General features: G+C 53.3%; 1 protein-coding gene across 9 annotated transcripts in view; it reads left to right on the forward strand.

Moving 5' to 3' along the window:
- Window positions 1-23,472, forward strand: part of TEP1 (telomerase associated protein 1) — a 63,296-nt gene that overhangs the window by 25,493 nt on the left and 14,331 nt on the right. For 4 of the 9 annotated variants that reach the window (XM_069879129.1, XM_069879132.1, XM_069879136.1 and 1 more), the window contains 22 exons: window positions 743-945; window positions 1,621-1,753; window positions 2,100-2,249; window positions 3,159-3,251; window positions 3,789-3,918; window positions 4,801-4,879; window positions 5,494-5,678; window positions 6,132-6,220; window positions 7,757-7,871; window positions 8,864-9,179; window positions 9,630-9,744; window positions 10,114-10,238; window positions 10,465-10,558; window positions 11,321-11,476; window positions 11,850-12,131; window positions 13,581-13,884; window positions 14,120-14,359; window positions 14,577-14,710; window positions 16,388-16,492; window positions 17,560-17,667; window positions 20,215-20,329; window positions 22,297-22,364. In XM_069879129.1, coding sequence (XP_069735230.1) covers window positions 743-945; window positions 1,621-1,753; window positions 2,100-2,249; window positions 3,159-3,251; window positions 3,789-3,918; window positions 4,801-4,879; window positions 5,494-5,678; window positions 6,132-6,220; window positions 7,757-7,871; window positions 8,864-9,179; window positions 9,630-9,744; window positions 10,114-10,238; window positions 10,465-10,558; window positions 11,321-11,476; window positions 11,850-12,131; window positions 13,581-13,884; window positions 14,120-14,359; window positions 14,577-14,710; window positions 16,388-16,492; window positions 17,560-17,667; window positions 20,215-20,329; window positions 22,297-22,364 — 3,339 coding nt within the window. Of the gene's footprint in view, window positions 1-742; window positions 946-1,620; window positions 1,754-2,099; window positions 2,250-3,158; window positions 3,252-3,788; window positions 3,919-4,800; window positions 4,880-5,493; window positions 5,679-6,131; window positions 6,221-7,756; window positions 7,872-8,863; window positions 9,180-9,629; window positions 9,745-10,113; window positions 10,239-10,464; window positions 10,559-11,320; window positions 11,477-11,849; window positions 12,132-13,580; window positions 13,885-14,119; window positions 14,360-14,576; window positions 14,711-16,387; window positions 16,493-17,541; window positions 17,668-20,214; window positions 20,330-22,296; window positions 22,365-23,472 lie in introns of those variants that run through there. The other 5 variants (XM_069879130.1, XM_069879131.1, XM_069879137.1 and 2 more) reach the window with 5 other exon arrangements.

The following is a 23,472-nucleotide window of genomic DNA, read 5'->3' on the forward strand; positions in this document are numbered from 1 at the left end:
TTAGGGTGGGATTATTACCATATATGGGTGCCTATGGTGGAATTAGGGGCACCTATGGTGGGATTAGAGGCACCTAGGGTGGGATTAGGGGCACCTATAGTGGGATTATTACCATATATGGGCGCCTAGGGTGGGATTAGGGGCACCTATAGTGGGATTAGGGGCATTTAGGGTTGGATTATTACCATATATGGGCGCCTAGGGTGGGATTAAGGGCACCTATGGAGGGATTAGGGGCACCTATGGTGGGTTTATTACCATATATGGGCGCCTATGGAGGGATTAGGGGCACCTATGGAGGGATTAGGGGCACCTATGGTGGGATTAGGGGCACCTATGGTGGGTTTATTACCATATATGGGCGCCTAGGGTGGGATTAAGGGCACCTATGGGGGGATTAGGGGCACCTATTGCGGGATTAGGGGCACCTATGGAGGCTTTAGGGGTACCTATAGTGGGATTATTACCATATATGGGCACCTAGGGTGGGACTAGGAGCACCAATGGTGGGATTAGGGGCTTCTATAGTGAGATTATGGGATCTATAATGGGATTAGGGGCTTCTATAGGGGAATTATGACCACATCTAGTCCCATTATGACCATATATGGTCATCCACGATGGGATTAGGACCCTATAATATGGGATTAGGATCCTATAATATGGGATTAAGACCTTATATAGTGGGATTAGGACCATATATAATGGGATTAAGACTCTATATGTCCCCCCCATGTTGCAGGCGGCGCTGGTGGGGTCCCTCCAGGCCCCTCCCCCCCCTCCCAAGAAGCCCCTCCCCCACCCCCGCCGCCCCCCGGCCGCCATCTTCCACCTGGCCGGGGCCGGGGCCCAGGAGAGCGACGTGCGGGTGGCCTTGGCCCACCTGATCCAGCAGCTGCGGGACCTGCGGGGGGCGGAGCCTCGGGGCCTGCCCGGCACCTACAGGTGAGTCACGTGACCCCCCCAGGTGACCCCCGTGGTCACCTGACCTTCAGGTGTCCCCTCATTGACCCCCCAGGGCCATAAGTTCTTCTAGAAACCAAGATGGCCACCACGATTATGAAAAACCTATTGGGCTCCTTGACCCCTGAGTGACCCCCACGTGACCTTTGTGATCACGTGACCCCATAACACGTCACGTGACCCCCATGTGACCCCTCATTGACCCCCCAGGGCCATAAGTTCTTCTAGAAACCAAGATGGCCACCAGGATTATGAAGAAACCATTGAGCTTCTTGACCTTTGAGTGACCCCCACGTGACCTTTGTGATCACGTGACCCCATAACACGTCACGTGACCCCCATGCGACCCCTCGTTGACCCCCCAGGGCCATAAGTTCTTCTAGAATCCAAGATGGCCACCACGATTATGAAGAAACCGTTGAGCTTCTTGACCTTTGAGTGACCCCCACGTGACCTCTGGGGTCACGTGACCCCATAACACGTCACGTGACCTCCACGTGACCTCTAGTTGACCCCAGAAACCGCCATGTTCCTCAAGACCCACCATGATTGTTCAGGACCTATTGGGCCCCTTGACCCCCGAGTGACCCCCACGTGACCTTTGTGACCACGTGACCCCATAACACGTCACGTGACACCCCCCCCCCCCTTCCTTAGGGAGCTGCGGAACCTTTTCTGGAAGCTTCTGGCCCCCCCGGGACGGCGCTTGATCCTCCTGGTGGACGACGCCGACCGGCTCCACGAGGGGGGGACCCCCCGGCCCCACTGGCTGCCCCCCAACCTGCCCCCGGTGAACTGGGAGGGACTGGGAGGGGATTGGGGGGCACTGGGAGGGGATTGGGGGGCACTGGGAGGGGATTTGGGGGGACTGGGAGGGACTGGGGGGGACTGGGGGGCCGGCATTGATTGCCTGGAGGGGGCGTGGCCTCGCTCCCCATAGACTTGAATGGAGGGGGCGTGGCCTCGCTCCCCATAGACTTGAATGGAGGGGGCGTGGCCTCGCTCCCCATAGACTTGAATGGGAAGGGGCGTGGCTTCAGCTCCCATTGACTCCAATGGGAAGAGGTGGCTCGCTGCCCTTATATGGTGCTTAGGGGGCGTGGCTCGCTCTGACCACGCCCCCTCCCCCCCCGCAGCACGTGACCGCGGTTCTCAGCGCCCGCCGCCCCCCCCCCGGGTGGGAGGGGGCCGAGAGGCTGGAGTTGGGGCCCCTCCCCCCCCCGGACCGGCGGCTGCTGGTGGGGGCGGAGCTGGAAGGGGAGGGGCGGAGCCTGGGGGCGGAGCAGGTCAGCGACACCCCCTATAGGGGACCCCCACCCCTCTATATGGGACCCCTACGCCCCATATGTGGGTCTCACGCCTTTATATGGGACCCCCAGCCCCCTATATGGGACCCCCACCCCTCTATATGGGACCCCCACCCACCTTATGTGGGTCTCACGCCTTCATATAGGACCCCCAGCCCCCTATATGGGACCCCCACCCCTCTATATGTGGGTCCCAGCCTCCTATATGGGACCCCCACCCCTCTATATGGGACCCATATCCCCCATATGTGGGTCTCACGCCTTCATATGGGACCCCCAGCCCCCTATATGGGACCCCCACCCCTCTATATGGGACTCCTAGCCCCCATATGTGGGCCTCACGCCTTTATATGGGACCCCCAGCCCCCTATATGGGACCCTTACCCTCTATATGAGACCCCCAATCCTCTATATGGGACTTCTCTCTCTGTGTATGGATCCCCTGCCCCTCTATATGGGACCTCAACCCTTCTATATGGGACCCCCAGCCCTATATATGGACCCATGGGCCCCATATGTGGGTCTCAGATCTCTATATGGCGCTCTTACTTCTCTATATAGGACTCCTACTCCTCTATATGGAACCCCAAACCATCTATATGGGATCCCTAACTCCCTATATGGAACCCCAAACCATCTATATGGGATCCCCAACTTCCCATATGGAACCCCAAATCATCTATATGGGATCCCCAACTCTCTATAGGGAATTCTAAGCCATCTATATGGGACCCTCACTCTTTATATGATACTTGTACTCCTCTATATGGGACCTCACCCCCCATACGTGGGTCTCAGAACCCTATTATGGGTCCCCCAGCCCCCTATATGGGTCCCCCAGCCCCCTATAGGTGTCCCCAGCCCCCTATAGGTGTCTCTGCCCTATAGATGCGGCAGATCCTGGCCAAGGTCGGGGCGCGGCAGCCCCTCTACCTCAAGCTGCTGCTGGCCGAGCTGCGCGGCTTCGCCCGCCACGAGGACGTAAGGGCCCTATAGGTCCCTATGGGGTCCCTATGGGGTCTCTATGGGGTCTCTATGGGGTCTCTATGGGGTCTCTATGAGGTCTCTATAGGCCTCTCTGGGGTCTCTATGGGCTCTCTGGGGTCTCTCTGGGGTCTCTATGGGGTCTCTATAGGCTCTATGGGGTCTCTATGGGATCCCTATGGGGTCCTTATGGGTCTTTATGGCTCTCTATGATTCTCTATGGGGTCTCTATGGGCTCTATAGGGTCTCTATGGAGTCTCTATGGGGTCTCTATAGGGTCTCTATAGCTTTCTAGGGGGTCTCTATGGGGTCTCTGTGGGGTCTCTATGGGGTCTCTATGGGTCCCTATGGATCTCTATGTGTCTTTATGGGTCTATTTGTTCCCTATTGATCCCTATTGGTTCCATTGGCTCCATTAGTTCCATTGGTTCCCATTGGTCTCTATGGGGTCTCTATGGGCTCTATAGGTCCCTATGGGGCTCTAGGGGTCCCTATGGGCTCTGTGGGGTCTCTATAGGTCCCTGTGCCCCCCAGGTGGGGTCCCTGGTGGCCTCGGCCCCCCCCTCCCTCTCCGGCCTCCTCTCCCGCATCCTCGAGCGGCTCCAGCTCCGACACGGATCGGCCCTCGGCCTCGTCCTCGGGGCCCTCGACGCTGCCCCCCACGGTGAGTCCCACCCCCCTCCTATTTTGGGGAGAAAACACCTTATTTTGGAAAAATTAACCTTCTTATAATTTGCCTTATATGGGAAAAATTGCCTTATATGGTCAAAATTGCCTTATATGGTCAAATTTACCTTATATGGTAAAAATGACCTTATATGGTAAAAATTGCCTTATATGGTAAAAATTACTTTATATGGGTATGACCCCGTACATAACATTATCTATAATTGAATTATTGGCTTATATGGGTATAATTAATTGCATTAATGAGCTCTTTTTGCTTATATGGGTATCAGTGATGGGGTTAACGAGCATTATCGTTGCTTATAGTCATAATTAATAGTGTTAATTATCATTATTGACCTATAAAGGTGTCACTAATTGCGTTAATAATTATTATTGGGTTATAGAGGTATCAATAATTCTCTTAATTATTATTGTTGCTTTATATGAGTATCACTAATGGCGTTAATGAGCATAATTGCTTTATATGGGCTCTAATAATATCCGTAATGAGCATTATTGCTGCTTATAAGCATAATTAATAGTCTTAATTATTGTTATTGTGTTATGTGGGTGTCATTGATAGCTTTAATGATCATTATTTCCTTATAGAAGCATCATTAATGCTGTTAATGACCCTTATATGGTCATTATTACCTTATATGGTCATTATTACCTTATATGGTCATTATTACCTTATATGGTCATTATTACCTTATATGGTCATTATTACCTTATATGGTCATTATTACCTTATATGGTCATTATTACCTTATATGGTGAATGAGCCGGTGACTGGGCCCCGTGTCCATATATGGACATGGGGGGGGTTCCCCGGGGGTTCCCCAGGCCCCGCCCCCATGCCCATATATGGACACAGGGCTGCGGGAGGGGCACCTGGTGGCCATGATGGAGGAGGGGGACGGCGCCGGCTGGGAGCTGCTGCGGGACCTGCGCTGGTGAGACCAGTAGAGACCAGTATAGACCAGTATAAACCCACCTAGACCAGTATACACCCATAGAGACTAGTATAGACCAGTATACACCCATATAGACCAGTATAGACCAGTATACGCTGATACAAACCACTATAGAGCTCTACCCGCTCCCATTACCCTCCCAGCCCTTTCCCAGTATAGACCAGCATAAACCAATATAGACCAGTATGAACCAGTATAGACCAGTATGGGTCGGTATAGGCCACTATAGAGCATGGACACCCTCCCCAGTCTAACCTAGTCCCCTCCCAGTCCCTCCCAGTCTAACCCAGTCCCCTCCCAGTCCCTCCCAGTATATCCCAGTATAAACCAGTTTACTCCCAGTCCCTCCCAGTTCCTTCCCAGTGCCTCCCAGTAGATCCCAGTCCCTCCCAATCCCCTCCCAGTGCCTCCCAGTCCCCCCCAATCCCCTCCCAGTCCCCCCCAATCCCCTCCCAGTCCCTCCCAGTCCCTCCCAGTGCCCCCCAATCCCCTCCCAGTCCCCCCTAATCCCCTCCCAGTCCCCCCCAATCCCCCCCCCACCCCCTCCCAGTGGCTCCCAGTCCATCCCAGTGTGTGTCCCCCCCCCCCCCCAGGTTACTGGAGGCGCTGGGCTCCCCCCTGCAGCTCCGGCTGGTTCCCGCGCTCCGAGCCGCCTGCGCGAGGCTCCGCCCCCCCGGCCCCGCCCCTTTGCCCTTATATGGGCATCGCGCCTTATATGGGCATCGGGGGGGGGAGGGCTGGGAGGAGTGGAGGAGGAGGGGGCGGAGGGAGCTGGCAGGTGAGGGACTGGGGGGGGACTGGGGGGGACTGGGGGGGACTGGGAGGGGATTGGGGGGCACTGGGAGGGGATTGGGGGGGACTGGGGGGCACTGGGAGGGGATTAGGGGGGACTGGGAGGGACTGGGAGGGGATTGGGGGGGACTGGGAGGGACTGGGAGGGGATTGGGGGGGACTGGGAGGGACTGGGAGGGGATTGGGGGGGACTGGGAGGGACTGGGAGGGGATTAGGGGGGACTGGGAGGGACTGGGAGGGGATTGGGGGGGACTGGGAGGGACTGGGAGGGGACTGGGGGGGACTGGGGGGGACTGGGAGGGGATTAGGGGGGACTGGGGGGGACTGGGAGGGGATTGGGGGGGACTGGGAGGGCCTGGGAGGGCCTGGGGGGTGGTTACTGGTTTATACTGGTTTATACTGGTTTATACTGGTCTGTACTGGTTTATACTGGGGCAGCCGCCATGCTGCGCGAGGCCGACCCCCGCGGCGACGGGGAGTTCGTCGGGGCCGACCCGGAGACCCTGCGGGGCCTCGCGGAGCTACTGGTGAGACTGGGAGGGGCTGGGAGGGGCTGGGGAGCCGCGTCCCCATTGATCCCTATTGATCCCTATTGATCCCTATTGGTTCCATTGGTCCCTATTGGTTCCATTGGTCCCTATTGGTTCCATTGGTTCCATTGGTTCCTATTGGGTTCTATGGCTCCTTATAGACTCTATGGGGCCCTATTGGTTCCCATTGATCCCTATTGGTTCCCATTGATCCCTGTTAGGCTCCTATTGATCCCTATTGGGCCCTATTGATCCCTTTTAGGCCCCTATTGATCCCTATTAGGCTGCTATTGATCCCTATTGGCCCCTATTGATCCCTATTAGGCTCCTATTGATTCCTATTGGACCCCATTGATTCCTATTGGATCCCATTGATTCCTATTAGTTCCTATTAGTCCCCATTGATCCCTATTAGTTCCTATTGGACCCCATTGATTCCTATTGGATCCCATTGATTTCTATTAGTTCCTATTAGTCCCCATTGATCCCTATTAGTTCCTATTGGACCCCATTGATTCCTCTTAGACTCTTATTGATCCCTATTAGTTCCTATTGGACCCTATTGATCCCTGTTAGTTCCTATTGGATCCCATTGATCCCTATGAGTTCCTATTGGACTCCATTGATCTCTATTAGTTCTTATTGGTCCCCATTCATTCCTATTAGTTCTTATTGGACCCTATTGATCTCTATTAGGCTCTTATTGATCCCTATTAGCCCCTATTGATCCCTATTGGCCCCTATTGATCACTATTAGGCTCCTATTGATCACTATTAGGCTCCTATTGATCCCTATTGGATCCTATTGATCCCTATTGGATCCCATTGATTCCTATTGGATCCCATTGATTTTTATTAGTTCCTATTAGTCCCCATTGATCCCTATTAGTTCCTATTGGACCCCATTGATCCCTATTAGTTCTTATTGGACCCCATTGATCCCTATTAGTTCCTATTGGACCCCATTGATCCCTATTGATTCCTATTGGTCCCCATTGATCCCTATTAGTTCCTATTGGACCCCATTGATCCCTATTGGTTCTTATTAGACCCCATTGATCCCTATTAGTTCCTATTGGATCCCATTGATCTCTATTAGTTCCTATTGGATCCCATTGATCTCTATTAGTTTCTATAGGTCCCTATGGGTCTCTATTGATTCCTATTAGTCCCTATTGATTCCTATTAGTTTCTATGGGTCCCTATGGGTCTCTATGGGTCCATATTGATCTCTATTGGTTCCCTTGAGCCCTATTAGCTCCCATTGATCCCTATTGGTTCCCTTGAGCCCTGTTGCTTCCCATTGATCCCTATTGGTTCCCATGGCTCCCATTGATCCCTATTGGACCCCATTGATCCCTATTGGTTCCCATGGCTCCCATTGATCCCTATTGGCTCCCATTGATCCCTATTGGCTCCCATTGATCCCTATTGGCTCCCATTGATTCCTATTGGCTCCTATTGATCCCTATGGGTTCCCATTGATCCCTATTGGCTCCCATTGATCCCTATTGATCCCACCCCCCACTCCAGGCGCAGTCGGGGCTGTGGTCGCAGCTCTGGGCTCTCTTCTGCTCCCCCGGCTTCCTCCGGGCCCTCCTGACCCACGGACACCTGGGGGTCCTGACCCACGGCGTGGGGCGGCTGCGTGAGTGGGGCCCTATAGCTTCTATAGGCCTCTGTGGGGTCTCTGTGGGGTCTCTGTGGGGTCTCTGTGGGGTCTCTGTGGGGTCTCTATGGGGGCTCTATGGGCTCTATGGGGTCTCTATGGGGTCTCTAAGGGGTCTCTAAGGGGTCTCTATGGGGTCTCTATGGGGTCTCTATGGGCTCTATGGGGTCTCTATGGGGTCTCTATTGGCTATATAGGGTCTCTATGGGGTCTCTATGGGGTCTCTATGGGTCTCTATGGGGTCTCTATGGGGTCTCTATGGGGCTCTATGGGCTCTATGGGGTCTCTATGGGTCTCTATGGGTCTCTATGTGTGTCTATTGGTTATATAGAGTCTCTATAGGGTCTCTATGGGGTCTCTATGGGGTCTCTATGGGCTCTATGGGGTCTCTATTGGCTATATAGGGTCTCTATGGGGTCTCTATGGGGTCTCTATGGGGTCTCTATGGGGCTCTATGGGCTCTATGGGGTCTCTATGGGTCTCTATGTGTCTCTATGTGTGTCTATTGGTTATATAGAGTCTCTATAGGGTCTCTATGGGGCTCTATGGGGTCTCTATGGGTCCTTATGGGGTTCCTACAGGACTCTATGGGGTCCCTATGGGGTCTCTATGGGGTCCCTATGGGGTCTCTATGGGTCCTTATGGGCTCTATGGGGTCCTTATGTGTTTCTATGGGGTCTCTATGGGTCTCTATGGGGGCTCTATGGGTTCTATGGAGTCTCTGTATGTACCTATGGGGCCTTTATGGGGTCTCTATAGGGTCTCTATGGGGCTCTATGGGTCTCTATGGGCTCTATGGGTTTCCATGGGTCTCTATAGGTGTCTATGGGGTCTCTATGGGGTCTCTATGGGGTCTCTATGGGCTCTATGGGGTCTCTATGGGCTCTACGGTTCTCTATGTGTCTCTATGGGCTCTATGGGGTCTCTCTGGGTCCCTATAGATCCATAGGGGTCCCTCTGCCCCCCTATAGGTGAGGCGCGGCGCCGTGGGGCCCTGGTGGCCGTGGGGCTGGACGAGCTGGGGGCCGCGCTGGACGCCCTGGTGGGGCTGGCGGGGGAGGCCCCTATAGGGCTCGAGGAGGCCCCTATAGAGCAGAGAAAGGCCCCTATAGGGCAGGGGGAGGCCCCTATGGGGCGCTGGGCCCTGGCCGTGGGGCTGGCCCAGGAGGTGGCCAACGCGGCCCCCCCCTGCCCCCTCCTGCCCCACGTCGAGCGCCTCCTGCCCCACGGCCCCCGCCGGCTCCTACGCTGCCCACGACCCCCCCCGGACACCAGGTTCCCCCCCAGGTGGGTCCCACACCCCTATATATGAACCTCATCCCCTTATATGTGGCCCCCAGCCCCCTCTATGTGACCCCCAGCCCCCTCTATGTGGCCCCCAGCCCCCTCTATGTGACCCCCAGCCCCCTATATGTGACCCCAGCCCCCTATATGTGACCCCCAGCCTCCTATATGTGGATCCCAGCCCCCTATATGTGGATCCCAGCCTCCTATATGTGGCTTCCAGCCCCCTATATGTGACCCCCAGCTCCCTATATGTGGCCCCCAGCCCCTATATATGACCCCCAGCTCCCTATATGTGACCCCCAGCCCCCTATATGTGGGTCCCAGCCCCCTATATGTGGGTCCCAGCCCCCTAGATGTGGGTCCCAGCCCCCTCTACGTGCCCCCCAGCCCCCTATAGGTGCCCCCCCCGGCCCCCTATAGGTGACTCTGACCCCTCTACGTGGCCCCCAGCCGGCGGGTGGCCGGGGCTCGCGGCTCGGTTCTCGCCCTCAGCCCCTGCGGAACGTGGGGGGCGACGGGGGGAGAGGGGGGGACCCTCACCTGGAGCCACCTGGAGAGCGGGGAGGTAACTGGGAGGGGACTGGGGGGCACTGGGAGGGACTGGGAGGGGATTAGGGGGGACTGGGAGGGACTGGGAGGGGATTGGGGGGGACTGGGAGGGGATTGGGGGGCACTGGGAGGGACTGGGAGGGGATTGGGGGGCACTGGGAGGGGATTGGGGGGCACTGGGAGGGACTGGGAGGGGATTGGGGGGCACTGGGAGGGGATTGGGGGGCACTGGGAGGGACTGGGAGGGGATTGGGGGGGACTGGGATATACTGGGAGGGACTGGGAGGAGGTTCTATAGCTCTATACTGGTTTCTACTGGTTTCTACTGGTTTGTACTGGTTTCTACTGGTTTGTACTGGTTTCTACTGGTTTGTACTGGTGCCAGGTGGTGCAGGAGATCCAGGGCACGTGCGGCAGCGTCCGAGCTGTGGTCGCTCTGAGCTCTGAACTGGTGGCACTGGGAGGAGCCGGGGGGGAACTGGAGCTGTGGAGCCTCCCCGGGGGCAAGCGGTACTGGGAGGGACTGGGAGGGACTGGGAGGCACTGGGAGGGGATTAGAGGGGACTGGGAGGGACTGGGAGCTACTGGTTTGAACTGGGAGCACTGGGAGCGCTGGTGCGGGCCCGTCGGGCTCCTCAGGGCTCCCTCCTGGTCCCTCCTGTCCCTTACTGGTCCTTACTGGTCCTTACTGGTCCTTACTGGTCCTTACTGGTTCTTACTGGTCCGTACTGGTCAGGCTGTGGTCGGTCCCCGCGCACCGAGGCCCCATCAGCGCCCTCAGCCCCCACCCGGGGGGCGTGGCCTCGGCCGCGCTTGATGGCGTCATCAAGGTGCGCGGGGGCTTATAATGGGGCTCTATGGGAGGGGGCGTGGCTTAAGTATAATGGGGCTCTATGGGAGGGGGCGTGGCTTAGGTATAATGGGGCTCTATGGGAGGGGGCGTGGCTTAGCTATAATGGGGCTCTATGGGAGGGGGCGTGGCTTAGATATAATGGGGCTCTATGGGAGGGGGCGTGGCTTAGCTATAATGGGGCTCTATGGGAGGGGGCGTGGCTTGAGTAGAATGGGGCTCTATGGGAGGGGGCGTGGCTTAGATATAATGGGGCTCTATGGAGGGGGCGTGGCTTGTGTTTGATTGACAGTTGCGATGCCCCAAGCCCTCCCAGTGACCCCAAACCCTCTCCCAGTCCCTCCCAGTCCCTCCCAGTCCCTCCCAGTCCAGCTCAATCCCCTCCCAGTCCCTCCCAGTCCCCCCCAATCCCCTCCCAGTCCCTCCCAGTGCAGCTCAATCCCCTCCCAGCCCCTCCCAGTGACCCCCAATCCCTCTCCCAGTCCCTCCCAGTCCCCCTCCCAGCCCATTCCAGGAGGCTTCACTTCCATTTGATTGACACCCCCCATTGACTTTAATGGAGGGGGCGTGGCCTCAGCCAGAGGGGGCGTGGCCTCTGCTTGATTGACACCCCATAGACTTCAATGGAGGGGGCGTGGCTTCCATTTGATTGACAGCCCCATAGGTTTAATGGAAGGGGGCGTGGTCTAAGCCCTTAAGGGGGCGTGGCTTGCATTTGATTGACATCTCTTCTCCCCTATAGGTGTGGACGCTGGTGGGCGGGGCCCCCGCGGGGGGCGTGGCCTTGGGGGCCCCGGTCACGTGCCTGGCCCTGCACCCCGGGGGGGCGTGGCTTGCGGTGGGGGGATGGGCGGGGCTCCTGCTGGTGCTGCCCCTGGACCGGCCCGGGAGCCCCGTGGTGGGTACTGGGAGGGACTGGGAGGCACTGGGAGGGGATTGGGGGGGACTGGGAGGGGTTTGGGGGGGACTGGGAGGGACTGGGAGGGGATTGGAGGGGACTGGGAGGGACTGGGAGGGGATTGGGGGGGACTGGGAGGGACTGGGAGGCACTGGGAGGGGACTGGGAGGCACTGGGAGGCACTGGGAGGGACTGGGAGGGGACTGGGAGGCTCTGTTTCCATAGCAGTATTTATACTGGTTCATACTGGTTTATACTGGTTTATACTGGGATGGCCTCCTATCCCCCTAGGGACCCCAGGGGACCCTCCCTGCCCCCCCCCTTATACTGGTTTATACTGGTTTACACTGGTTTTTTCCGCTCTCTCCTCCAGGCGCTGGGGCAGCGCGGGGCGGGCGCCTCCACCTGGTCGCTGGCCTGGGGCGGGGGGGGAGGGGCTGGGGGGGCGGAGCTTCTGGCGGGGGGCGTGGCCTCCGGGGCCGGAGGGGGCGTGGCCATCAGGCTGTGGGCGTGGCCTAGCGGCCTCCCCCTCGCCCGCCTCCCCCTCCCCCCCGGGACCCCCCACCCGCCCCGGGCTCTGGCCTTCGCGCCCCCCGCCCCCGACGGGGACCCCCGGCACCGGCTCTGGCTGCTCGCAGTGGGGCCCGGGGGAAGGGTGAGGGGCCCTATAGGGGCTATAGGGACCGGGGAGGGGGAAGGGGGGCCGTATAGAGGGGCCTGGGGTCCATATAGGGGGGTTGTGGGGGGTCTGGGGTGCATATAAGGGGGTTATGGGGGGTCTGGGGTCCATAAAGGGGGGTTATGAGGGGCCTGGGGTCCATATAATGGGATCTGGAGCCCATATAGGGGGGTTATGGGGTGTCTGAGGTCCATATAGGGGGGTTATGGGGGGGTCTGGGGTCCATATAGGGGGGTTATGGGTCCATACGGGGGGGTTATTGGGGGCCTGGGGTCCATATCGGGGGGTTATGGGGGGTCTGGGGTCCATATAGGGGGGTTATGGGGTGGTTATGAGGTGCCTGGGGTCCATATAAGGGGATCTGGAGCCGATATAGGGGGCTTATGGGGGGTCTGGGGTCCATATAGGGGGGCTATGGGGGGTCTGGGGTCCATATCGGGGGGTCTGGGGTCCATATGGGAGGGTTATGGGGGTGTTAAGGGGGGTCTGGGGTCCGTATAAGGGGATCTGGAGCCGATATAGGGGGTTTATGGGGGGTCTGGGGTCCATATAGGGGGGTTATGGGTCCATACAGGGGGGGTTATGGGGGGTCTGGGGTGCATATAGGGGGTTTATGTGGGGTCTGGGGTCCATATAGGGGGGTTATGGGGGTGTTATGTGGGGTCTGGGGTCCATATAGGGGGGTTATGGGGGGTCTGGGGTCCATACAGGGGGGGTTATGGGGGGTCTGGGGTGCATATAGGGGGTTTATGGGGGGTCTGGGGTCCATATAGGGGGGTTATAGGGGTGTTATGGGGGGTCAGGGGTCCATATAAGGGGATCTGGAGCCCATATAGGGGGTTTATGGGGGGTCTGGGGTCCATATAGGGGGGTTATGGGTCCATACAGGGGGGGTTATGGGGGCTCTGGGGTCCATATAAGGGGGTTATGGGGGGCCTGGGGTCCATATCGGGGGGTCTGGGGTTCATATAGGGGGGTTATGAGGGGTCTGGGGTCCATATCGGGGGGTCTGGGGTTCATATAGGGGGGTTATGAGGGGTCTGGGGTCCATATAAGGGGTTTATGGGGCATCTGGGGTCCATATAGGGGGGTTATGGGGGGTTTGGGGTCCATATAGGAGGGTTATGGGGGTGTTAAGGGGGGTCTGGGGTCCGTATAAGGGGATCTGGAGCCCATATAGGGGGGTTACGGGGGGGTCTGGGGTGCATATAGGGGGGTTATGGGGGGTCTGGGGTCCATATAGGGGGGTTATGGGGGCCTGGGGTCCATATAGGGGGCTCTGGGGCCCATATAGGGGGGTCTGGTGGCCATATAGGTGCGGTGATAGGGGGTCTGGAGTGTGTATAGGGGGGGTTGGGGGTCCCTATGGATCCATACGGCTCTATAGGTCCCCCCCTCACCCCCCCCCTCCCCCCCCCCTTCCAGGTGCTGCTGTGGCCGGGGGGGCTGGGCCGGCTGCGAGCCACCTTAAGCCCCGCCCCCTCCATTGGAGTCTATGGGGAGCGAGGCCACGCCCCCTCCATTCAAGTCTATGGGGAGCGAGGCCACGCCCCCTCCATTGGAGTCAATGGGACCTCAAGCCACGCCCCCTCCATTGAAGCCAATGGGCCCTCAAGCCACGCCCCCTCGCCCTTAGGCCCCGCCCTCTGCGCGGCCTTCGACGCCTCCGGGTCCCACCTGGCCGTGGGGCACGGGGGGGGCGGCGTCTGGGTGCACCGGGTGCCTTGGGGTGAGTGCACCAGTATGGACCAGTACGGACCAGTATGGACCCTTATCCCACCCCCCAGTCTCTCCCAGTCCCTCCCAGTCCCTCCCAGTCCCCCCAATCCCCTCCCAGTCCCCCCCAGTCCCCCCTCTCCCCACCCCCCTTCCCCAATGCCCATATAAGGCGATGCCCATATAAGGCAATAAGGGGCGTGGCCTCCCCTCACGGCGCTAAGCCCCGCCCCCTTTTCCTTTCGCAGGCTCCGCCCCCCAGGCCCTTCCCGCCGCCCCGTGCCACGTGACCAGCCTGGCGTGGGCGGGACCGGAAGCGCTGGCGGGGGGCGGGGCCTCGGAGTCGCTCTTCCTGTGGGCGTGGCCTGCTTCCGCTTCCGCTTCCGGTCCCCCTCTTCTCCCTCTCCCCCGGCCCCGCGAGGTGCCGCTGGGCCGGGGCGGGGTGAGGGGGGTCGGGGGGGCGGCGGGGAGCGTGGTGGTGCTGACTGGTGAGACTGGGAGGGACTGGGAGGGACTGGGAGGGGATTGAGGGGGACTGGGAGGGACTGGGAGGGGATTGGAGGGGACTGGGAGGGGATTGGAGGGGACTGGGAGGGACTGGGAGGGGATTGAGGGGGACTGGGAGGGGATTGGAGGGGATTGGGGGGTTTATATACTGGTTTATACTGGTCCATACTGGTTTATACTGGTCTATCCTGGTTGCAGGGGACGGCTCGGTGGGGCTGCTGGGCCTGGCCGGGGGGCAGCCCCCCAGGTGGCTGCGGCCTCACCTGGGCCCCACGGAATGTGTGGGGCTGAGCCCCACGGGGGCCGCGCTGGGCACCGCCGGGGACCACAGCGTACGCGGGGACCTATGGGGGGGGACATATAGGGCTGGGGATGGAACTATGGGGCTGGAGCTATAGGGTGGGATCTATGGGGCTGGAGCTATGGGGCTGGAGCTATAGGGTGGGGTCTATGGGGCTGAGTGGGATCTATGGGGCTGGATCTATAGGGCTGGATTTATGGGGCTGGGGATAGATCTGTGGGGCTGGATCTGTGGGGCTGGAGCTATGGGGCTGGATCTATAGGGCTGGAGCTGGATCTATGGGGCTGGATCTATGGGGCTGGGGGTGGATCTGTGGGGCTGGATCTATGGGGCTGGATCTATAGGGCTGGGGCTGGATCTGTGGGGCTGGATCTGTGGGGCTGGAGCTATGGGGCTGAGTGGGATCTATGGGGTTGGATCTATGGGCCTGAGTGGGATCTATGGGGCTGGGTCTATGGGGCTGGATCTATAGGGCTGGAGCTATAGGACTGGAGATGGATCTATGGGGCTGGAGCTATGGGGCTGAGTGGGATCTGTGGGGCTGGATCTGTGGGGCTGGATCTGTGGGGCTGGGTCTATGGGGCTGGATCTATGGGGCTGTAGCTATAGGGTGAGATCTATGGGGCTGAGTGGGATCTATGGGGCTGGATCTATGGGGCTGGGTCTATGGGGCTGAGTGGGATCTATGGGGCTGGATCTATAGGGTGGGATCTATGGGGCTGGGTCTGTGGGGCTGGGTCTGTGGGGCTGGGTCTGTGGGGCTGGAGCTATGGGGCTGAGGGGGATCTATAGGGCTGGGTCTATGGGGCTGGGTCTATAGGGTAGGATCTATGGGGCTGAGTTGGATCTATGGGGCTGGATCTATAGGGCTGGATCTATGGGGCTGGATATATAGGGCTGAGTGGGATCTATGGGGCTGGGTATATAGGGCGGGATCTATGGGGCGGGATCTATGGGGCTGGATCTATAGGGCTGGATCTATGGGGCTGGGTCTATAGGATGGGATCTATGGGGCTGAGTGGGATCTATGGGGCAGGATCTATAGGGCTGGATCTATGGGGCTGAGTGGGATCTGTGGGGCAGGATCTATAGGGCTGGATCTATGGGGCTGGATCTATGGGCCTGGGTCTATAGGGTGGGATCTATAGGGCTGGATCTGGATCTGTGGGGCTGGATCTATAGGGCTGAGTGGGATCTATGGGGCTGGAGCTATGGGGCTGGATCTATAGGGCTGGATCTGGGTCTGTATCTATGGGGCTGTATCTATGGGGCTGGATCTGGATCTATGGGGCTGGATCTATGGGGCTGGATCTATGGGGCTGGATGTATAGGGCTGGGGCTGGATCTATGGGGCTGGATCTATGGATCTGGGTTTATGGGGCTGGATCTATAGGATGGGATCTATGGAGCTGGATCTATGGGGCTGGATCTGGATCTATGGGGCTGGGTCTATAGGGCTGAGTGGGATCTGTGGGGCTGAGTGGGATCTGTGGGGCTGGATCTATGGGGCTGGGTCTATGGGGCTGGGTCTATGGGGCTGAATCTATGGGGCTGGATCTATAGGGCTGAATCTATGGGGCTGGATCTATAGGGCTGGGTTTATGGGGCTGGATCTATAGAGCAGGATCTATAGGGCTGGATCTATGGGGCTGCATCTATGGGGCTGCATCTATAGGGCCAGATCTATAGGGTTTGCTCTATGGGGCAGGCGCTGGCCGTGTGGGGCGTCGGAGCCGCCGTGGGGCTGAGGCGCCGCTGGCCGCAGGCCCATAGCGAGGGCGTCAGCGCCGTGGGGTGGGCCGGGGCCCTGCTGGTGAGTGCGGGGCACCTATGGGGCCCTATAGGGTCCCTATGGGGTCTCTATGTGTCTCTATGGGGTCTCTATGGGGTCTCTATGGGGTCTCTATGGGGTCTCTATGGGGTCTCTATGGGGCTCTATGGGGTCTCTATGGGGCTCTATGGGATCTCTATGGGGTCTCTATAGGCTCTATGGGGTCTCTGTGAGGTCTCTGTGGGGTCTGTATAGGCTCTATGGGTCTCTATGGGTCTCTATGGGGCTCTATGGGGCTCTATGGGGTCTCTATGGGGTCTCTGTGGGCTCTCTATGGGCTCTCTATGGGGTCTCTATGGGGCTCTATGTGTCTCTATGGGGTCTCTATGTGTCCCTGTGGGGTCCCTGTGGGGTCCCTGTGGGGTCCCTGTGGGGTCTCTATGGGCTCTATGGGGTCTCTATGGGGTCTCTATGGGGTCTCTATAGGCTCTATGGGGTCTCTATGGGCTCTATGGGGTCTCTGTGGGGTCTCTATGGGCTCTGTGGGGTCTCTGTGGGGTCTCTATGGGGTCTCTATGGGGTCTCTAGGGGTCTCTATGGGGTCTCTATGGGTCTCTATGGGGTCTCTATGGGGTCTCTATGGGGTCTCTATGGGGTCTCTATGGGGTCTCTATGGGGTCCCTATGGGGTCTCTGTGGGGTCCCTATGGGTCTCTATGGGTCTCTATGGGGTCTCTATGGGGTCTCTATAGGTCTCTGTGGGGTCTCTATGGGGTCTCTATGGGGTCTCTATGGGTCTCTATGGGTCTCTATAGGTTCTATAGGTTTCTATGGGGTGGTTCTGGGTCCCCATTGATCCCTATTAGTCCCCATTGATCCCTATGGGTCCCCATTGATCCCTATGGGTCCCCATTGATTCCTATGGGTCCCCATTGATTCCTATGGGTCCCCATTGATTCCTATGGGTCCCCATTGATTCCTATGGTCCCCATTGATCCCTATGGGTCCCCATTGATCCCTATGGTCCCCATTGGTTTCTATGGGTCCCTCGGGGTCCCTATGGGCTCTGTGGGTCCCTATAGGCGCCTATAGGTGCCGTGGGTCCCCTAGGTGTCCGGGGGCAGCGGAGGCGCCGTGTGCGTGTGGGACCCCGAGTCGGGGCAGCGAGTGCGGCGCCTCGAGAGCCCGGGGGGAGCGGCCGCCGCGCTCGGAGGGGACGTGAGTGGGGAGGGAGCCGGGAATTGGGGAGCGGAAACGGGAAATTTGGGAGCGGAAACGGGAAATTCGGAGGAAAAATCGGAAATTTGGATTGAAAACGGCGAAATTTGGAGGGAAAATGGGAATTTAGGAGGAAAAATGGGGAAATTTGGATTGAAAAAGGGGAAATTTGGGGCAAAAATGGGGAAATTTGGAGAAAAAATTTGAAATTTGGATTGAAAATGGTGAAATTTGGATTGAAAATGGTGAAATTTGATTGAAAATGGTGAAATTTGGAGAGAAAATGGGAATTTAGGAGGAAAAAAGGGGAATTTTGGATTGAAAAATGGGAAATTTGGATTGAAAAGTGAGGAAGTTGGGGAAAATTGGAAATTTGGATTGAAAAAGGGGAAATTTGGATTGAAAACGGCGAAATTTGGAGAGAAAACGGGAATTTAGGAGGAAAAGGGGGAAATTTGGATTGAAAAAGGGGAAATTTGGGATTGGAAATGGGAGATTTGGAGAAAAAAATTGGAAATTTGGATTGAAAACTGAAATTTGGAGAGAAAATGGGAATTTAGGAGGTAAAAGGGGAAATTTAGATTGAAAATGGGAAATTTAGGGGAAAAGCGGAAATTTCGGGAGGGAAAAGGGGAAATTTGGGGGGAAGGGGAAATTTGGGTTGAAAATGGGGAAATTCAGATTGAAAAATGAGAAATTTGGGGAAAATGGTGAAATTTGGATTGAAAAATGGGAAATTTGGGATGAAAAATGGGAAATTTGGGATGAAAAATGGGAAATTTGGGCTGAAAAATTGGAAATTTGGGATGAAAAATGGGAAATGCAGGGGAAAGGGGAAATTTGGGGTGAAAGGGGGAATTTAGGTTGAAAAAGGGGAAATTTGGATTGAAAAATGGGAAATTCAAGGGAAAATGGGGAAATTTTGGGGGAAAATGGGGAAATTTCAGGAAAAGGGGAAATTTTGGGGAAAATGGGGAAATTTGGGGGTGAAATGGGGAAATTCTGGGGGAAAATTGGGATTTGGTGGAAAAATGGGAAGTTTGGGTTAAAAAATGAGGCTTTGGAGGAGAAAAAAAGGGGATTTTTTTGGGGAAAAAAGTGGATCTTGAGGAAAAATTTGGGAATTTGGGGGGCAATGGGGAATAGTTTGGGAAAACAGGAAATTTAGGGAAAAAGGGGGAATTTTGGAGGGAAAATGAGAAATTTTTAGGGAAAAATGGTAAATTTTGGGGGGATTTGGAAAGTTTGAGAGGAAAATGAGGGATTTTTTTTAAATATTGGAAATTTTGAGTGAAAAATGGGGAGTTTTGAAGGGAAAATTGGAAAATTATGGGGGAAAATGGAATTTTTGGGGAAAATGGGGAATTTCTTTGGGAAAACTGGTGATTTGGGAGAAAATTAGAATTTTTTAGGAGCAAAATCGGGAATTTTTGAGGAAAATTGTAAAATTTGAGGGGAAATTGGAATTTTTGAGGGGAAAACGGGAATTTTCAAGGAAAATTGGGAATTTTGATGGGAAATTAGGAGTTTTGAGGGGAAAATTTGGAATTTTGATGGGAAATTGGGAGTTTTGAGGGGAAATTGGGAGTTTTGAGGGGAAATTGGGAGTTTTGAGGGGAAAATTGGGAATTTTGATGGGAAATCAGGAATTCTGATGGGAAATCAGGAATTTTGAGGGGAATTGGAAATTTTGGGGGAAAGTTTTGATTTTTGAGGGGAAAATGGGAGTTTTTGAGGAAAATTGGGAATTTTTAGGAGGAAACTGGAAATGTTGCGGCAAAAATTGGCAATTTTGAGGGGAAAATAGGAATTTTGGGAGAAACTGGGGAATTTTCAGGGGAAAATAGAGAATTTTGAGGGGAAATTAGGAATTTTGAGGGGAAATCATGAATTTTGATGGAAAATCAGGAAATTTGAGGGGAAATTGGGAATTTTGGGGGAAAATTTTGATTTTTGAGGGGAAAATTGGATTTTTTGAGGAAAATGGGGAATTTTGAGGAGGAAATTGGAAATTTTGCGGCAAAAATTGGGAATTTTTAGGGGAAAATAGGGTATTTTGAGGGGAAAATTGGGAGTTTTGTTGTGAAATTAGGAATTTTGATGGGAAATCAGGAATTTTGACGGGAAAATTGGGATTTTTTGAGGGAAATTGGGAATTTTGAGGAGGAAATTGGAAACTTTGCAGCAAAAATTGGGAATTCTGAGGGGAAAATAGGAATTTTGGGAGAAAATGGGGAATTTTCAGGGGGAAATTGGGAATTTTGAGGGGAAAATCGGGAATTTTGAGGGGAAATTGGGAATTTTGAGGGGAAAATTGGAAATTTTGGGGGGAAATCTGATTTTGAGGGGAAAATTGGGAATTTTGAGGGGGAAATTGGGAATTTTGAGGGGAAATTGGGAATTTGGAGGGGAAATTTCTGGATTTCGAGGGGGAAAAAGGGGAATTTGGGGGCCGAGGGGGCGGCCATGTTGGATTCTGGAGGGAAAATGGCGTCGTGGGGGGCGGGGCTTGTCCCGGAAGCGGGTTTCTGACGTCACTTCCGGCAGGCGCGGTGGGTGCTGTCGGTGTCACGTGACGGCTCCGTTTCCGCCTGGGAGGGGGCGGAGCTTGTGAGTCACGTGGGGGGCCGGGGAGCGGCCGGCGGCGCCATCGCCCCTCCCGGTGAGACACTAATTAGCGCTAATTAGCACTAATTAGCGCTAATTGCTGCTCGTTAGCACTCGCTGACGCTTAATTAGAGCTTAAAGTCGCGCGAAAACGCGTTAATTAGCGTTAATTACGCGATAAGTCGACCTAAATCGCTAATTGGACCCAAGAAACGGTCACTAATTAACGCTAATTAGGAGAAATCGGCGCTAATTAGCGCAAATCAACGCTAAATGGTCCTAAATTTGCGCTTATTAGTAATAATTAACGTTAAATTGACCCTAATAGGCTCTAAAACGCTTATGAGACCTAACGAGTTATCGCTAATTAACATTAATTAGCGCAAATTTACACTAATTAGTGGAAATTGACGCTAATTAGCGCAAATAAGCACTAAAGTAATGTTAAAGGAGCTCTAATTAGTGATAATTAAGCTTAAATTAACCCTAATAAGCTCTAAAACGCTTATGAGGCCTAACGAATTATCGCTAATTAACGTTAATTAGTGCAAATTCACACTAATTAGTGGAAATTGGCGCTAATTAGCACAAATAAGCACTCAAATAATGCTAAAGGAGCTCTAATTAGTGATAATTAAGCTTAAATTGACCCTAATGGGCTCCAAAATGCTAATGAGACCTAATGAATTATCGCTAATCAATGTTAATTAGCGCAAATTCACACTAATTAGTGGAAATTGACACTAATTAGCGCAAATAAGCACTGAAATAATGCTAAAGGAGCTCTAATTAGTGATAATTAAGCTTAGATTAACTCTCATAGGCTCCAAAATGCTCTTAAAACTGAATGAATTTTTACTAATTAGCGCTAATTATTGCTGGAGAGCAATAAATAGCGGTAATTAATGCTGAAGGAGCACTAATTAGTGATAATTAGCGCTAAAATAACAGCAATTGGTTCTGAAATGGTAATTAGACCTAAGGAATTATCACTAAGAGGAGCTAATTAGTGCGAATTGAAGCTAATTAGCACTAATTAACAATAAAATAAGCTTTAATTGACTCTATTTGGCTCTGAAACGCTCATTACACCTAATCGATTATCACTAATTACCGCTAATTACCGCTAATTACTGCCTATTCCCACTAATTATCGTTATTGGAATACTAAAGTAACAATAATTAGCGATAATTAAGGCTAATTGGCTCTCGAATGCTAATTATCACTAATGGATGAGCACTAATTAAGGCTAATTAGCCTTAATTAAGGCTAATTAGTGTTGAGTGACGCTAATTAACACTGAATTATTGCTATGGAGCTGATAGTTAATGATAATTAATATTAAATTAACACAAATTGCTTTGAAAACACCTTCTACACCTTATTAATTATCATTAATCAATGTTAATTAGTGTATTTAATGTTGAATAGTGCTAATTAATAATGATTAGTGCTGGTAGATGCTAATTGAAGCCAATCACTGCTAAGAAATTAGCACTAATTAGCAACAATTTATGTCATGAGGTGCTTCTAATTGATGTTAATTGCTAATTAACGCTAATTTTTGCTGATTAATGATAATTAGTGCTATTAAATTAGCGATATATCATGCTAATTAGGAAAACTAATGCTAATTTGTGCTCATTAGCCATGAAATGACTCTTACGAGCTCTAATTAGTGATAATTGTTGGGGGTCAGTGCTAACGAGCACTAATTAACATTAAATAATGGTGTTTAGAACTAATTAACCCGCTTTCTTTCATGCTAATTAAGAGAAACTGGTGCTAATATGAGACATCTTGTGCTAATTAGTGTGCTGTACTGATAATTGATGCTAATTAATGCTAATCAATGCTAATTAATGTTAATCAATGCTAATTAATGCTCATAGATGCCTTGTAGTGCTGCTAAGTTAGCACGTCTGCATGCTAATTAGTGGCAGTAGATGCTAATTAGTGCTTTCTAGCATTAATGAGCGTTAATTGGTGCTAATTAACGCTAATTAATGTTAATTATTTAGGGCGTCGCCACCCGCTCATGGCCGTGGTCGGACCTGACGAACGTACCCGCCTGTGGGAGCCTCTCAAGGTTAATTAGGGGGGTCATTAAGGGTTAATTAAGGGTAATTATGGCACAGGAGCTGTAATTAGGGGGACCTTGGGGGTTAATTACTGTGATAGAGTCGTAATTAGGCTAATTAAGGGGTGTATGGGGCCATTAATGGGCTTGATTAACACTAATCGGGGCTATTAGGGGGTAATTAGGGGAAGTGGCAATTAATTAAGGGGCAATTCGAGGAATTAAGGTTCATTAGGAGCTGTGGGAGGTAATGATGGGAGGTAATTAAGGGTAACTAAGGGGCAATTAAGGATAATTAAGGGGTAATATAAGGAGGTAATTACCTTATATGCGGTTATTTTTCATTATCAGTTGCTAGTGAGTGCTAATTAGTGTTAATGAGGCACTAATTATTGAGTGATTGTTGCTCAAAGTTCTTAAAGAGGGATTATTAGCGGCTAAGGAGTGTTAATTAACACTAATAAGCCACTAATTATAGAGTAATTGTTGCTAAAAGTCCTTATTTAGGAATTATTAGCAGCTAATGAGTGTTAATTAGCGCTAATAAGGTGCTAATTATACTGTAATTGATGCTAAAAGTCCTTATATGGGGGTTATTAGTGGCTAATGAGTAGTAATTAGCGCTTATAAGGTACTAATTATACTACAATTGGTGCTGAAAGTTCTTATATAGGGGTTATTAGTGGCTAATGAGGGTTAATTAGCGCTAATAAGCCACCAGTTACAGGATAATTGTTGTTTAAAGTCCTTATGTAGGAGTTATTAGTTGCTAATGAGTTCTAATTAGTGCTAATAAGGCACTAATTATACTAGAATTAGTACTACAAGTTGTTATATAGGGGTTATTAGCGACTAATGAGTGCTAATTAACGCTAATAAGCCGCCAATTATAGGATAATTGTTGTTAAAAGTCCTTATATGGGGGTTATTAGTGGCTAATGAGTGCTAATTAGCGCTAATAAGGCACTAATTATACTACAATCGCTGCTACAAGTCCTTATATAGGTGCTATTAGTAACTAATGAGAGTTAATTAGCGCTAATAAGGCACCAATTATAGCGTAATTGTTGTTAAAAGTCCTTATATAGTCATTATTTCTCATTATTAGTAGCTAATG

The sequence above is a fragment of the Phaenicophaeus curvirostris genome, chromosome 33, assembly GCF_032191515.1.
Source record: "Phaenicophaeus curvirostris isolate KB17595 chromosome 33, BPBGC_Pcur_1.0, whole genome shotgun sequence".
Classification (NCBI taxonomy): Eukaryota; Metazoa; Chordata; class Aves; order Cuculiformes; family Cuculidae; genus Phaenicophaeus; species Phaenicophaeus curvirostris.